We start from the raw sequence: 17335 nt of genomic DNA, 5'->3' as shown, positions 1-17335 counted from the left end.
CTAAAATAAATGGACCGTGTGGATAAGACACATACATCTTTATCCACGTACATCACCGCGGGCGTACTAAGTTACTACACAATCCGCGTCCACTCGGTACACTAGTGCCCCCACCTGGTGAAGGGGTAGCATGTCTAGCACGCTTACCTCAATGTCACGCTTGTGGGGTGAGTAAGGTACTGGGATTCCCAAGAGTAGCCATCGCACTTCCGGAAGCGGATTGGCTGGTGATATGGCTGGTGTGGGCACGTGTGGTGCGAAGACGAGCGCTGAGACCGGCGCGGATTAGACACTGACAAGGTCAGTAGCCAAATTGCCACTTGAGTGACGTCACCAAGCTCCGTGGACCCCACCGTGATGCATGTGTTCTATCCATACCGTCCAACCATTTGTAGAGATCGTTTTATGACATTAGAAAAAGAATGAGATAAATCTAAAGTTCAAATGGACCCACCACAGAAAACCGTGGGATCAGTCACACCCACTGTTGAAACATTTATAGTTCCCACCATGATGTATTTTTTAGATCTAACCTGTTCATACGTTGACATAGAGATAAATTAAATGAAAACAAAAATATAAGCTTCATCGGAAACTTTCGTGGCTCATAAGAAGCTTTGAACAGTGGATGCCATTGTCCCCACTGTTTTCTATGGTGGGGTCCACTTGAACTTTAGATCTATCTCGTTACTTTTCTCATGCTATAAAATGATGTCTCCAAATGGATGGATGTCATCGATACAACACATGATCATGGTGGGTCCACATCACTTCGCTACTGACACTCTCGAGGCCGGAGTTCTACTATCGGATCAAACGAGTGGCCCGTTCAATAATTTATTTATCATATCTACACTGTTCATTCGTTTTTTGAGATAATTTTAGAGCATCATCTGATAAAATGAATCACATCGAAAGCTTAATTGGACCACACCGTAAATACCACAAATATGAATGGAGATAGTGATTTTCACTACGACCCGTAGGCCTACCATAATGTTTATTTTCCATCCAATCTGTTCATTATGTTACAAAGACCTGGATGAAGAGGAGAGAAAAATATAATATTGATCCAAAATTTCTGTGACCCTCAAAAGGGTTTTAATGGTAGACGTTCAATCTCCATTGCTTTTTGGGATGTGGTCTACTTGATATATATATCTGTCTTATTTTTCTCCTCAAGCATTAAGAGGAGCTCGCCAAATGGAAGGACGGTTTGGATATAAAATATACCTCATGATGAGACCCATAGAACGTGCGGACGTCAATACAGCATATTTATGGCTGTTGTGTGGTACACTAGCCAATCCGCTTCCCGCACTTCCTTCCTTTTAAAATCGCATCGAATGCATTAGTTTAATCCAAAGCATCAAATGACGAAACCAAATGACGAGGCGATTCTTTTCCTGGCGTGGCCTCTGCCGTCCTCCTTGGACCCTTCAACGACCTACCTTTTTACTCCCACTCTACTTGATTTTTCATACACCTATTTTTCATATTTGGAATCGAAACAGTACACTTTGTACCATTTCGAAATACCAACAGTGGAAGGAAAATCGATGTTAGCAAATCCATCTATGTGAGTGTAGATCTCAATTCCCCAAGTGAAAAAAAAGTAATCTGGTTTTCGCCTTTGGTTCTCTCTCCCTGTGAGGTCCGTTTTCTGGCCCAAGTGTAATTTCGTTATAAATGAAGTAATCATTATTTACCAAGTAATTACTTTCTCGATGCTGACTTGACCGAATATTTTTTAATCACTTAAATCAAGAAATTTGTAAAATAAATATGGGGCATGTGCCGCCCAATCATTATGCCAAATGAATATAAGGTATGAGCACAAAAATTATGCAAATCCAAAGGCCAAGAGAACCATACCACATGAAATTATGAGAATTAAATACCAACCATTAAAAACTTATCAAGGCTCTCAGAAATTTTAAATTAGGCTTATATTTATATTTGTCACTTATTCATGTCCATGTGACCTTATGAATGAGTTAGATGGTGAACAAACCTCAACGTGAGCTTAGTAAAAAGGTGCACAAATTAAGTCTATTATTTTTTTTCATGTGGGTCAATTGGACATTAGATCTTCCTAATTTTTTTCCGATAAAGCCTTGAAATATTTTAATAAAATACATGGATGACATGGATATATTATATGCATTATGGTGGGGCCCATGAATTTAAGTCAATATTTTTGGTGAAATTACTCGCTCGTTTTCAAAGAGGTGAAAGAACGTAATAATTACTTATTTTAAGTGATTTACAGCCATTTACCTGTATTATGGAAAACCAAACGGCCCTAAATACAAAAGCCAAAGATTTCAGAAAGCCCTAATGTCTCTCTCTCTCTCTCTCTCTCTTCAATGGCTTCTTCTTCCTTCAATACCTCGAATTTTTCATCTTTTCTTCGAAGAAATTCCTTCGAAGAGAGAGGAAATCGCTTCCCATCTCATAAAATCTTCCATTTCACGCCCGATTTTATCGTTCCGAAGCTCGTTTCGGAGGATAACACATGCAGCACAAGCAGGCGCTTGGGAGTTCGAATTCCTCGCGCGAAGGAAGCGGAGTCCGTGTCCGTGGTTGTGGAAGAGAAGGGCAAGGAAGAGAAAGGGAGGGCACTGAGAGTCGGACTCATATGTGGCGGACCATCTGCAGAGCGGGGAATTTCCCTAAATTCCGCGAGATCGGTTCTCGATAATATAGAGGTAAAACTGACCGCAAAATGATCATTTTGTCACATCTGAGCCGTTCATTAGGTGGGCCGTAACTGACCTGGCGTAAAAATCAGGCTTGTATACTCTTCAGCTTGACTACACGTGTACGGAAATGTGAACGGTTCTAAGAAGACTTGCTATCGGTCTAGATTCAACTTGCAAGTGTTGGCCACGCGAGGGTTTTCCCCGAGCGGTGGAGCCCACCTTATGATCGGCTAGTGTCGCTGGCACGTGCCGGGTTGCACGTGTTCGGCGTGTCAAGATTCTGGTAGTTTATGATAAGCAGTTATTTGATACTCAGACTGCGTATGGCGCTTGGTACACAGGCACTTGAGATTGTACATATGGCCTGTATTAAAATAAACCGACTAGATTGTCCAGCTCAATGTCGCCAATGCACAATCCTAATATCAGATTGGTTGAACAATCCTAACCTCTGAATCGTGGACACTTGTTTGTGGAAATAGGTCCGTTGGATTTTTCATTTTGACCGTCCAATAAATGTCCACCAATCTGATACTTAGATAATGGAATAAGCTTAATTTTTCGTTCATGATTCATTTAAACTGGGTTCCATAATTTTGGAGGGTTTAATTTGGCTGTTAGTGTGCCATTTGTGCAATTTCGAAGAGCCTGTGTATCATCCATCCCACTCTGACAAAGTATCAAAGTTTTCCTAGGTGTATGATATATGATGGAAAAAATTAGCACACGCTCCCTTTTTATGCTTTTTTTTTTTTTTTTTGGGACGGTCGAAAACTTATGTCACCAAAGTAGATTTTTCAGGTACGGAAGGAGGGTTTTGGAGAAAAATACCCTGGTTTTTAGAGTAAAGCAGCCGAAAAAAGTAGGGGTTTTTTTGTCTTTATTGGTTCGTCCGTATGGGTAGAGGTTTAGATTGGTAAGGTAGGTTTTATTTGAGTTGAATAAAAAAAAGTGGATGGTAGGTCGAGTTCATAGTAAAAAATTACCCTTCAACAGACTAATTGTGCAACATAGCGTTGTCCTAACCTTTGATTCGGTAGGACCATTGGATGCTTCTCGTTTCCAACCGTCTAATAAATGTCCACTAGTCTGACAGTTAATCAAATAAGAGTAATTTTTACTTGTATGCTAAGTACGCAATTTCTCAGTGCCTGTGCATCATCCATCACACTGTGCCAGACTATCAAAGATTTTCTATTTCTGGAATTGTACTCCTTGGATTTTAGGCCCTCTATGACACATGCCTTGGGCGGTCCATAGCTAAAGGGACAAAAGAACTACAGTTTGGTCGATCTAACATCCACCCTCTAGATGTATAATTTATGTTTTCCTAGACCATCGAGATTTTCTGGGGAGCAGATTAGCTGTTACTCGGTTAACAGCTTAGTGGGTGTTACCCTTACCATGTGGGGCCCACCTTGATGAATTTGTTTGATATCCACACCACCCATTCATTTTTTCAGAAGCCCCCTATGCTCTAAGTCCGAGCTCGGACTCAGAGAGTAATAGACTTAGGAAAGCGAATCGAAGCTTGAAGAAACAAACCGAGGCTTGGGGAGGCGAGCTGTCGATTTCCTTGTAATGATGGGGCTGAATGAAGCGTCGCCATGATGAGCTTTGAGACCCGTGCTCTTTACGGAGATAGCCGCTTCTCCCGCTTTGGCCACTGGGCATCGCACACGTGGCCAAGGATGTTGAGGCGGTTTGGCTAAGTGAATTAGGGGATGCCACGTGGATCTCGAAATGTGAAGAGACGTCGGCGTATTGAATGCTGGTAGCGCACAGGTCGGAGCAATGTGAAGAGGCGCCGGTGCATTGATTGCTGACTGTGCATGTGTCGGAATAACGTTTGGTTGCGTGTATTGCGAATCGCCACACGTACGATTGGGCTCGGATTCGAGCCATTTCAACTTTGGCGACAGTTGTCCGTCATGATTGCAGGTGGCGGGTTTGGGCTATAAAAATCCCGATGTTCCTTTCATTTTATCTCTCCTTCGCTCGAATACTCTCTAGCTTTTTTTGATTCCTGCTCTCCTCCCCGAGACCTGCTGCCGGAAAAGAGTTTTACTAGTTGGAAAAGGGATTTTTTTGGTCGGAAAAGAGGATTCCGCTCGGATAAGCTTGTTGGAAAGGAGAATTTTCACCGGAGTAAATCGCCAACAGTGTCGTGAGTCTTCCACCGTTTCACTTTTTTCTTCACAATGTCGAGCAATTTGGACAAAGTCTGCGAGGTCCAGAATGGGTCGGAGCCCGAGAGTATAGACTCCAAGCGAAGGGGATCGGAAGGTACTCTCGAGGCTGTCCCACTGTACCCTCCGCCCAAGAAGAGTACCGGAGCTTAGACTAAGGGTCGAGTTGAGGGGACGAAGAAAGTACCTCCTTGCTAGGAGATCGCTTGCCTTGCCCTCGGGAGGCCGAGCTGAAGCCGGGGTTCCAGGGGGCTTAGTCTTGGTTGAGTCACAGATGGCTCAACTTCGCGCCGAGTTCCAAATCTCGGACTCGGTGCACATCAGGGCCCCTTCTGCCCTTGATGGACCTGGGACCCCCTCCGATGGGGAAGTAGTAGTCTTCATCTGCGCACTTCAATGTAGACTCTAGTTTCCGCTTCATCCTTTTGTTCGCGCGCTGATGGCGCAACTGAGGCTAGCTCCGGGTCAGCTCATCCCCAACGCGTGGTGCATCCTGGCATCTACCTTCATCATCTGGCACAAGTAGAGGAGCCAGGAGTTAACACCGGACGAGTTCCTGGCGATGTACTAGCCCAAGCATGACAGAGCCGAGCCATATTGGTACTACTTTTCGGCCAAGGCTCAGTATACTCCGAGCCTCGTCGCCAAGCTTCCTTCTTCCAACAAGGATTGGAAGGGAAAGTGGTTATGAGCCTCAGGAGAGTGGGAGGCTCCAGCGTCAAAGCTCGGACGCCTCTGGGTTCGAGTACCCACCAAGTTTGCCCTCCCAGGTAGATTTGCGTAGGCTTGAGCTTTGTTTTCTTCCTTGCTCATTCTTCATTCTAACCTCTGTTTATCATGCTTGTAGATTATCTGAAGGGCTCGCTAGAACTGTCTTCCCCCATCTGAGGTTAGATAGCCAAGGCTTGGCTACAGAAAGAGGACCGTATCTGGTATAGTTTGATCACTCCGGGCAACCTCGCGCCATCTGGTTTTTGCAGAGTCGCGCTTTTCCCCGTAGCCTCGGGTAAATTTCGTGACTTATATTTTTTTTGCTTATTTTTTCCTAAGTAGATGAGGCTGACTCTTCTTGTTGATCAGGAATGGCTGAGGCAGCGGGATCGAAGAGGAAGAGGGGGAAGCAGCGCGCCCCTCGTTCAACGTCATTCTGGCGCTAGGGCTAGAGACCCGGGTCAAGATAATGGCTCGGAAGAAGAAAACTCTAGCGGCGGAGCCCATCGTGGCCAAGCCGTCAGTGGCAGAGGTGGCCGCGACACTGGCACCAACACTAGTGTTAGCACCAGCGCCAATGCCAGCGCTAGCACTAGCACCGACACTAGCCCCGACCTTTGAGGCCTTCCTTCCCCCGCCTCCTGGGATTCAGAGGGAGGTAGTAGGAGAATCCTCGGTGCTGGACTCACAACTCGGTCGCCAATGCCAAGAACCCCAATCTCGTGTTCACCACTGCGGAGGTGAACACGATTTTGGCCCATGGAGTCGAAGCACTGGTCGGCGACTCCAATGATCTCAAGGCCGAGGCTCAGGCCTCGGCTGCCAGTGGCGTCGGGGGTGCTACGAGTCCGGTCTCTTCTGCGGGATAGGAGCTGGTGACTGGCCACTAGATGTCGCTGCTGAACAGCTGGGCGGCCAAGCACGCGTCTGAGTTGACTGTGGTTCGGACCATGACTCGATTGCCCAAGTCGGTCATAAATGACTTTGCTTGCATCATGCTGTTACACGGCAAGTCTTTTGGTCTCGGTCATTTTACTTGTAGTCTTTTGGTTGTTGATCTGACGACTTAACCCTTGATTTCTCAGGTGCTACCGACACTCGTCCAGATCAGAGAAAGGCTGAGGACGATGACTCGGCTTGAAGGGGAGAAGGCCGAGTTGGAAGAACGCTTGTAGGCCTTGGCTAAAGAAGTTGAGAAGTTAAAGGTCCGGTTCGAGAGGGTCATCTGAGGGAGCTGGGGCTCTAAGGGGAGATCAATGAGCTGCAGGCTCGTGTTGACTCGGCGGAGTCTGACCTGAAGGATTCGAGGGCGGACAATGCTCGGTTGGTTATCGAGCTTGAGGCTGTTAGGCTCGAGGCTGCTGAAGGTCTCGCCAAGCAATGGTCTGAGCTGGAAGCCCTGGTTGCTGAGGGTCTTGCCAAGCAACACTCGGAACTCGAGGCTTTGGTTGCTTCCCTGGCCACAGCGGCTATGGAGGAATTCAAATCCTCCAAGGAGCGAAATGACGAGCTAGAGAAGATTTACAACTTTGCCTACAACGCCGACTACAAAGCGTGCTTAGGCGAAGTTTGAGGTGTTTATCCTGAGCTGGACTTCGATGTCTTGGCGATGGAGGATGCTGAGGATTCTCCAGAGGTGGAGGTGGACCCACCAACAATTGCCGAGGCCGAGAAAGCTCCTGAAGCCGAGCCCCCAGTCGACTCGACTTCGAGCTTATCCTTCTCATTCCCCCCCTTTTTATAATGACAAGTTGTAATCGAACATATTTAATTTAATGAAAAAAACTAATCTTTTGAATGTGTGAATGTTTGCCTTTATCATGTTGTTGCTAGTAGAATTTGTTAAATGGTGAGCCGACCTCTTCTTTAAGGGGTCGGTTCATCGAAGGGTTCCATTTCTGCACTTGAGAAATGACCCCTCGTGGCACGATTGTCTGTTTAGTAGACTGTTGTCGAATGACGAGCTGACCCCTTCTTTAAGGGATCGGTTCGTCGAAGGAGTTCATTTCTGCACATGAAAGATGACCCTTCGTAGCGTACTTAGCTGTTTCGTAGACCATTGTCGAATGACGAGCCGACCCCTTCTTTAAGGGATCGGTTTGTCGAAGGACTTCATCTTTGCACATGAGAGATGACCCTTCGCTGCGCAGTGAAGTAACTGTATAATAAACCAAGTAGAATAGTAGAAGAGCAGGCGATCTTTTATTAAGAGCCGAAGTGGCTAGCAGATCCGATCCATACAAGATACAAAGCTTTCCCCCTCAGGGGTAGTAGATCTTTAAATGCTTGGCATTCTAGGGGTGAGGCAACGGACGTCCTTCCAAGTCCTCTAGACGTTAGGACCCTGTTTTAGCCAAGCTTCGGCCCGAGGGTCCATGCTCCAGGCTCCGTAGTGTTTTGGAAGACGCAGCGAAGGACTAGATGTCCTCATCAAAATTGCCTCTTCTTGACCCTGGAGTTGTAGAACCGAGCCACTTGTTAGTGCCGAGCTGCGACTCAGAGCTTGACGGTGTCTCGCAATTCTTCAAGTAGATCTAGGCTTGTCGCGATTTGGTCAACATTCTGCTCTTCTTGATAGCTCCTTACTCGCGTAGTGGGGAGTCCTATCTTGACTGGGACGATGGCCTCCGAGTTGTAGGATAATGAAAAGGGGGTTTCCCTCGTGAATGACTGAGCTGTTGTCCTATAGGTCCAGAGAACGAAAGGGAGCTCGTCGGCCCAGTTACCCTTAGCTTTCTCTAGCTTGGTCTTGAGATGATGTTTGATGACTTTGTTCACTGCTTCCAATTGCCCATTGGACTGCGGATGACGAGGCAATGAGTATGTGTTGGTAATGCCGAGCCCCCAGCACATGCCTCGGAACCTGTCATTATTGAACTGTCTCCCGTTGTCGGACACGATGGTGCGTGGGATTCCACACCTTCTGCTCGGTAATTTTCGCCACCGGTTCGGCCTCGGTTCACTTGGTGAAGTAATCGACTACCACAATTGCGAACTTGGTCTGCCCCCTTCCAGGAAGCAGAGGCCCCATGATGTCGATCCCCCACTGAGCGAACGTCCATGGTCTGCTCATAGGGGTCAGCTCGTCAGCAGCCTGCGTCGGCACGACAGCGAATCTTTAACACTTGTCGCACCTCTGGACGAAGCTCTTATACTCTTCTTGGATTGTTGGCCAGAAATACCCTTGACAAAGTATCTTCTGAGCCAAGGCACGACTCTTAAAATGATTTCCGCAAATCCCTTCGTGGACTTCTCGAATCACATAATCTGCTTCGTCGGGTTGGAGACATTTGAGGTACAGCTGAGATTGCCTTTTCTTGTATAGCGTGTCGTCCAGAATCACGTAGCACGCTACTCTAACCTTTAGACGCCGAGCCTCCAACCTGTCTTGAGGGACTTCACCGGTGGTGAGGTATTTGATAATCGGATCCATCCAGTTCGGAGTTATTGCACTGGATTGACCATCTCCTGGTTGGCTCGGTCGATGCTTGGGTTATCTAAAAATTCCACGGGGACAGTCCTTGGGTTCTTCCCCTCAGTAGCTGAGGCCAGCTTTGCGAGGGCGTCGGCCCAAGAGTTTTCGGCTCTTGGGATCTGGTTGATGACGTAGTCTCTGAACTTCCCGGTCAGCTTCCAGGCCTCGGCTAAATAAGCTATCATCCTAACCTACTTGGCCTCGTACTCTGTCGATTTGTGGTTCACGACGAGTTGAGAGTCGCATCGTACATTAAGGAGTTGAACTCTTAAACTAGTGGCTAGTCTGAGTCCAGCCAGTAGGGCTTCGTACTCTGCTTCGTTGTTGGAGGCCTTGAAGCCGAGCTTGATTGCGTACTGGATGGTGGTTGAGTCGGGTGCGACCAGGACGATCCCTGCCCCGACTCGTTTCGAGTTGGATGACCTGTCCACGAAAAGGGTCCATCTACTATCTCCCCCTTCTGACTTTGCCCCCTTGAGAAGAGGAAGAGCTGGAGGAACCACAGGAGCAGTCTTCGAACTTGTGTCCCCGATCTCGCCACTCGGAGTGGTAAATTTTGCTATGAAGTCGGCCACGGCTTGACCCTTGATCGCAGTCCTTGGTCGATACTGAATGTCGAACTCTCCTAGTTCTATCACCCACTTGGTCAGACGCCCGGATACCTCCGACTTTTGGAGTACTTGTTGGAGGGGTGAATCGGTGACGACGATAATGGAATGTCCCTGGAAGTACGGGCGCAGCCCGAGTAGAGATGACTAAGCGTAGAGCTAGTTTCTCCATGCTTGGGTACCTGGTCTCGGCTAGGACCATAGCCTTGCTGGTGTAGTAAACAGGGCACTGCTTTGATGGGGACATCACGTGCACGCGCACGCATGCCGCCCCTCTACAGACGTACGCTAGAAGTAGGGCCCTACCGTCGATCTGGATCGATGATGATGTCCAGGGAGGGCCTCCTAGTTAGAAGACGAAGTTTGGTTCAAAGAGTAGGCCTGGTAGTCAAGTAAAGCCCATCATGGGATCTCATGATCGTGACCCAGTAGTCGGATTGATCTCATATTTTAGGTCTTGCTTATTGGTATTATTTAGAACATCATGAACACTTTAGATTTCTTTGTTTGATTTTTATTTTAGTTTACTTCATCGCTAGGTAATAGGTTGCGCACATGGCGCGAGTTTTGGGGTATAGGGTTTTCCTATAAATGGCACCCCTTGTAGATCTTTTGATTTAATGAAGATTAATAAAAATTGTTGTGTTTTCCTGCTTCTTTCTGAGTTATGAAAACCTAATTGGGTGTGAAACCCTCCCTTCTTTGAAGGGCTAACTACCGTAGTGCGAAGCCACATTTATCCCGATTCGCCCCCACCTTCTTCCATTCATATTTCTCTTCTCCTACAGGCATTCCATCTGCAAATCTATCAATAGTTGCAGCTGTTTTTCTCTCTACAGCAGATTTTTAGAATCTGGCCCTGCAGGAGGGCTGAAACTTTGGCGGAGCACCACGCACAAACCGTGTATCGGATCGAGCTGAGATTTGGGGGTTTTGGAGTCCATCCCTGGCCGACTAGGGCCAAGGTAGCCTTTTTTTGAATAGTGGGCCCCACACACGTGTGCCCGTGATCACATGCACGTGCGTCTGGGCCATTGTTGCTGTCCGCATGCGGGAACTGTCTTCCGGTTCAGGTTTTCTTCTTATTTTACCCTCTCATACCAGTTTTTCATAAACCCTAACCCTAGATTGCATTATCCTTAATTTATTTGCCATTTTTCTCACCCTAGGGTTCCTTAAATTGAAATTGGTGAATCCCTTGGACTAGGGACTGATTGCTGTGCATGTGTGAATGATTACTGCTTATCTTTGAGCATCGTTTGGTTTATAATTTTAATAGATCCAACCCTAACATGTGTAGGCCTGGACCCGCATAGATTCCCCTTAGTTGAATGGTCTGGACTTTCATGTGGGATATGGAATTTATGTAATTGTTTTTGAACTAACGTGATCTTAAGCCTGAAATCTCGCACATCATATTTGAATTTCATGTCCTGCATCAAATTTGATATCAAAGCTTAGGGTTCTTATAGGAGAATGCATTATGTGTTTAGGGTTTAGTTGTTTATGTCCATTACGCATCAATTCTCATCATCTATGGTTGTTTAGAGGTCCATAAACCCTGACATAAGCTGCTAAAATTTTCTGTTATCCCCTTATTTGAATTATTTTAGAAATTAACTTAGCTTTCTATTTCCAGGTTCAGAAACTTTCTTAATTTGTTTTTTTAGAAACTTTCCTAATTTGTTTTTAGAATCTTTCCTTTTTCTCTCTCTCTCTTTTTTTTTTTTTTTTAAAAAAGAAACTAGGTTGTTTTTTTTAGAAACTTTCTTAATTTGTTTTTTTTGAAACTTTCCTAATTTGTTTTTAGAAACTTTCTTTTTTCGTTTTTAGAAACTAGGTTGTTTTTTTTTTTTGGAAACTTTCCTAATTTGTTTTTTTTTATAGAAACTTTCCTTTTTCGTTTTTAGAAACTGGGTTGTTTCTTAAAAAACAAAAAAAAAAAACTTTCTTATTTTGACAACTATATTGATGGATTTTGGTAGCGTTGTGTAGTTTCACTCATATAGAATCTTATAGGATCATTTAATACCATTTAGTTGCATATAGTCGCAGTAGAAGGTTCTTAGGTGAAGTTAGCAAGTCGTACACCCACACGTACGGGTCATGGTTTTGGCTAGCACCCTATACTAAAACATGGAACAACTGCTAGAGTCACTAAACAAGTTGTCCCGGCAGATCGAGTCTTGGGGTGAGTGCTTGGAACAAAGCATAGATCAACGCCTTGACCAAATAGAGGCCTCCCTTAGGACAAACCCCATCATTAGGAAAAATGGCCAATCTTAGGTAGGTGGCCAGGAGGATAGACCAATGAATGGAGGTGGCCAAGGAATCAGTCATGGGCTTGCACCCCTGCACCCACCCCATGAGGGATATCAAGACCATTATTTTGAGGGGTACAACATGTGCTGCCTCGTGGCTAGAGAGGGTGCATCAGAGGCTAGTGTAGAGTTACCCACTGAGGCCATTCCGGTAGTGGATGATGTCTTTCCTGATGATCTACCGGACGAGTCTTCCCACAAGGAGGGATATAAAACACACTAGAACATGGGACACCGTAATACCTATAGTCGAGTTCGCGTTTAATAGTTCTGTCGATAGGTTCATAGGTCTCAGTCCTTATGAAGTCGTTACTAGTTATAAACCGGGGAAAACTATTGATAGCGTCCCTATGTCACTGTCCCATAGGCCGTCAGAGCCTGCAGATTCTTTTACGCATCACAGTATCAAGAAATCAGGCAAAAGATCATGACTAGTAATGAACATTACTCATTTTTTGCAGACTAATATAAATGTTTCAAGGAATTCAATGTAAGGGACTATATGATGATCTGCATCAAGCCAAAGCGGTATCCTCAGGGAGCCGTTCGAAAATTACACGTGCATAGCGCTGGACCATTCAAAATTATAAAACGAAACGGTCTCAATGCGTATGTGGCAAATCTTTCACCCTCCATGGGAATTAGTGGCACGTTTAATATGGAGGATCTAGTTGCATTTCAAGGGGGCCATTGATGCATTGTCGAACCTTTCGCCCAACCATTTTGATTCCCCAGACCTTTCCCTTGATCCATGACCCCCTCTCGACCCATTTTCCTAGCCTCTACCCCCCATACCCACCCGTCCCGACCTATTTTCCCAGTCTCTACCTCCCATACCTACTCTTCCCGACCTTTTTTCCCAGCCTCTACCTACCATACCTAACCTTCACACACCCAGAGAAGAAATAGAGGATATCCTGGACCATCAGATAGTTTCAACGTCGGACGGCGGGTTTCAGAAGTTCTTGGTCAAGTGGAAGTCACGTCCAGCTTCAGCCAATATGTGGCTCGCTGAGGAGGAGCTTCAGAGACTTGATCCTTACATCTCGGAGCGGTTCAGGAGTTTTATTTCGCTAGAGGCGAAATTTTTGCAACCGGGGAGAATTGATGGGGACATCACGCACACACGGGCACGCATGCCGCCCCCTACACACATACGCCAGAAGAAGGAGGGCCCCACCGTCGATCTGGATCGATGATGATGTCCAGGGAGGGCCTTCTAGTTAGAAGACGAAGTTTGGTTCAAAGAGTGGGCCTGATAGTCAAGTAAAGCCCATCATGGGATCTCATGATCGTGGCCCACTAGTCGGATTGATCTCATATTTTAGGTCTTGCTTATTGATATTATTTAGAACATCATGAACGCTTTAGATTTCTTTGTTTGATTTTTATTTTAGTTTACTTCATCGCCAAGTAATAGGTTGCGCACATGGCGCGAGTTTTGGGGTATAGGGTTTTCCTATAAATAGGCACCCCTTGTAGATCTTTTGATTCAATGAAGATTAATAAAAATTGCTGTGTTTTCCTGCTCCTTTCCGAGTTATGAAAACCTAATTGGGTGTGAAGCCCTCCCTTCTTCGAAGGGCTAACTACCGTGGTGCGAAGCCACATCTATCCCGATTCGCCCCCACCTTCTTCCATCCATATTTCTCTTCTCCTACAAGCATTCCATTTGCAAATCTATCAATAGTTGTAGCTGTTTTTCTCTCTACAGCAGATTTTTAGAATCTGGCCCTGCAGGAGGGTTGAAACTTCGGCGGAGCACCACGCACAAACCGTGCATCGGATCGAGCTGAGATTTGGGGGTTTTGGAGTCCACCCCTAGCCGACTAGGGCCAAGGTGGCCTTTTTTTGAATAGTGGGCCCCACACACGTGCGCCCGTGATCACATGCACGTGCGTTTGGGCCATTGTTGCTGTCTGCACGCGGGAACTGTCTTCCGGTTCAGGTTTTTTTCTTATTTTACCCTCTCATACTAGTTTTTCATAAACCCTAACCCTAGATTGCATTATCCTTAATTTATTTGCCCCTTTTCTCACCTTAGGGTTCCTTGAATTGAAATCGGTGAATCCCTTGGACTAGGGACTGATTGCTGTGCATGTGTGGATGATTACTGCTTATCTTTGAGCATCGTTTGATTTATAATTTTAACAGATACAACCCTAACATGTGTAGGCCTGGACTCACATAGATTCCCCTTAGTTGAATGGTTTGGACTTTCATGTGGGATATGGAATTTGTGTAATTGTTTCTGAACTAACGTGATCTTAAGCCTGAAATCTCGTACATTATATTTGAATTTCATGTCCTGCATCATGCTTGCCTCCACCTCTCGAATGAGTGCCGAGCTGACAGCCGAGGTGGAAGCTGCCAAGTAGAGAAACAGAGACTCGCCCTCCTCAGACTTGGATAACAAAGGTGGTAACCTTAGGTACTACTTCAACTATTGAAAAACTTGCTTGCAGCACGAGGTCTATTCCGCTTTCTTGTGACCCTTTAACTGTTGGAAGAAGGGGAGACACTTGTCGGTGGTTCTGGATATGAACCGTCTGAGCACCGCGACTCGTCCGGTGAGGCACCGGATTTCTTTCATCGTCTGAGGTGAGCTCATGTCGAGCAGTGTGTTGATTTTTTTGGAGTTTGCCTCAATACCCCTTTGGCTGACCTAAAATCCACGGAACTTGCCTGAGCCCACACCAAAGGCACACTTGGTCGGGTTCTTCATACGGTACTCTCGCAGTATCGAGAAGGTTTCTACGAGGTCTGCAATGTGGTTAGATGCTTTGACGCTCTTAGCAAGCATGTCATCCACGTAGACCTCCATGGTCCGGCTGATCTGCCCAGCAAACATCTGGTTCACCAGTCTCTGGTATGTAGCCCTAGCGTTCTTCAGGCCAAAGGGCATGACTCGGTAACAGTAGATTTCTTTATTCGTAACGAAGGTTGTCTTCTGCCTGTCTGGGGGGTAGATCGCGATTTGATTGTACCTGGAGTATGCGTCCAGGAAGGTGAGCAGCTCGTGCCCAGCCGTGTTGTCAACTAGCTGGTCAATCCGAGGCAGGGAGAAGCTATCCTTGGGGCAAGCTTTGTTCAGATCTGAGTAATCCACACAAATTCGCCACTTCCCGTTGGCCTTTTTTACAAGGACCACATTAGCGATCTAATCCGGGTAGTGAATTTCTTTAATGAAGCCGACACTGAGGAGTTTTGACACCTCGTTGGCTATTGCCGCATACCTCTCGGGCTCGAACGCGCTCCTCTTTTGCTTCACTGGTCTGTGATCTGGGTCCACGTTCAGCTTGTGAACCATAATCTCTGGAGAGATGCCCGGCATATCTTCGTGCGACCTTGCGAAGACGTCCTTGTGCTCTCGTAGGAAGATCAGCATCTGAGCTCGTTGCTCGGAATTCAGCGACAACCCGAGCTGAACCGTTCTGCTCGGATCGGCATCCTCGAGTGGGACAATCACTAGTTCTTCGGTGAGGGAATCCTCTGCAGGATCTCTGGGGTCGAGCCGTTTACGGTGAGGGCCTGCTTTGCCGAGCCCTTTCTCACCGCTATTGAATAGCACCTGCGCGCCTCGCGCTGGTCTCCTTAGATATATCCGACCCCTCCGTCGGTAGGGAACTTCATCATCAAATGATACGTAGACACGACTGCCCTCATTGCATTAAGGGACGACCGCCCCAAGATGACATGATGCATTGATGGTACATTCACCACCACGAAGTCCACTGGCAGAGTCACTCGATTCTGCCATTCTCCCGCTGTAACTGGGAGGGAAATAATGCCATCGGAGATAACCTTATCTCCGGAAAATCCGTGTAGCGGAGTCTTCACGGGTTGGAGTCGCGACCTGTCGATCCCCATCTTATCAAACGCTTCGGAGTAAAGTATATCGGCCGAGCTTCCAGTGTCGACAGGATACGGTAGACCATGCGATTGGCTATCATCATCGCAACCACCAAGACATCGTTATGGGGATGTTGAATGCCTTGCGCGTCTTCCTCTGTAAACGTAAGGCTGCAAGGGCTTACTTGGAGCTCTTAATGCTCGGGGTCGGTGCTCCTAGAGTGGGCTTTATGAGTCCTGTTTGAATCTCCACCACCTGACGGGCCACCATAGATTGTTCGAATCTCCGTGGCCTCGTCCTTGGCTTTGCGTGGCTGGTCATCCTTTCGGGTCCGCCTCTCTTCTTTCACATACTGGCGCAGATGACCCTTGCCAATGAGGGTCTCGATCTCTTCTTTTAAGTCGATGCGGTCGCTAGTGTTGTGGCTGTGGTCATGATGAAAGCGGCAGTATTTGCGTTTGTCCCGCTGGTCGACATATGTTTTCATGCAGCTTGGCCAATGCAGTAGCCTCTGATCTCGAATGTTTAGCAGGATCTGCTCCGGAGATGTGTTGAGAGGAGTGTACGAGCTAAACTTCCTCTCAGGCTTCTGGCTCAGCCTCTTGTCCCGAGAGGTGCTGTCATCCGACCTCCTCTTATTTGCGTGCTACGGTGCTTTGTCCCTCCGCCTCTTGCCCTTAGACGAGGACTCGGAGGTCTGGTTGCTCTTGTGCGAGCTGAAGAACTCCTCAGCATTAGTGTACTTTTGTAGGCGGCTGATAAGCTCGCCAAGAGTTGAAGGTGGGTTCTTCCCGATCGAGAATAAGAATCTGCCCTCCTTGAGCCCGCTGATCGTTGCGGATAATGCCATCTTGTCCGAGTAGTCGTCCACCTGCAAGGCTTCCTCGTTGAAGCAAGTGATATAAGTCTTTCAACAACTCTCCGCTCTTCTACTTGAGGGTCAGCAAGTGGGTCGACAGCTTTCAACTCTTCTTGCCAACGATAAACTGAGTCAAGAACAACCTGCTGAGCTTGGCGAAGGTGCTGATCGACCTTAGCCTAAGCTGTCGATACTAGTTCCTCGCGGCCCTAGTAAGGGTTATCGAGAAGGTTCGGCACATCATTGCGTCCGAGGCAGATTGAATTTGCATCTATGAACGTTAAGACTTCACATGATCTGTTGGGTCACCTGACCCGGAATACTGAGCGATGGGGGCATCCTGAACCTCGGAGGCATTTCTGCACTCATCACGTCACTGGTGAAGGGAGGCTCAGTTTCTTCCATCATCGCTTCCACCGCAGTTGAAGCAGGGGTTTGCTGGTTCCTCTGCAGGGTCTTGATTTGATTCCGAAGCTCGTCAAGCTAAGCTTCCCATGGGTTCTGATTCTCTGCTATAGTATCATGAGGAACCTCGACCTCAGGTGTTTTGCCCCTTCTCCTCTCCAGTTTGTGGTGGAGGTCAGTCAGGGCTAACGCCGAGGTTGCAGAGATAT

At 46.8% G+C, this 17335-nt stretch overlaps 1 protein-coding gene across 5 annotated transcripts in view; it reads left to right on the top strand.

Annotated features, from left to right (window-relative positions):
- The first annotated feature begins 2369 nt into the window (after positions 1–2369).
- LOC131253491 (uncharacterized) overlaps positions 2370–17335 on the top strand; it is a 68945-nt gene continuing 53979 nt past the window's right edge. For all 5 annotated transcript variants that reach the window (XR_009175210.1, XM_058254516.1, XM_058254517.1 and 2 more), the window contains exon 1: positions 2370–2711. Coding sequence is in view for 4 of the 5 variants with exons in the window: in XM_058254516.1 (XP_058110499.1) it covers positions 2370–2711 (342 nt within the window). In the remaining variant the exon portion in view is untranslated. The remainder of the gene's footprint in view (positions 2712–17335) is intronic.

This window comes from Magnolia sinica, chromosome 8, assembly GCF_029962835.1.
Source record: "Magnolia sinica isolate HGM2019 chromosome 8, MsV1, whole genome shotgun sequence".
Classification (NCBI taxonomy): domain Eukaryota; kingdom Viridiplantae; phylum Streptophyta; class Magnoliopsida; order Magnoliales; family Magnoliaceae; genus Magnolia; species Magnolia sinica.
This window is presented reverse-complemented; position numbering and strand designations above follow the sequence as displayed.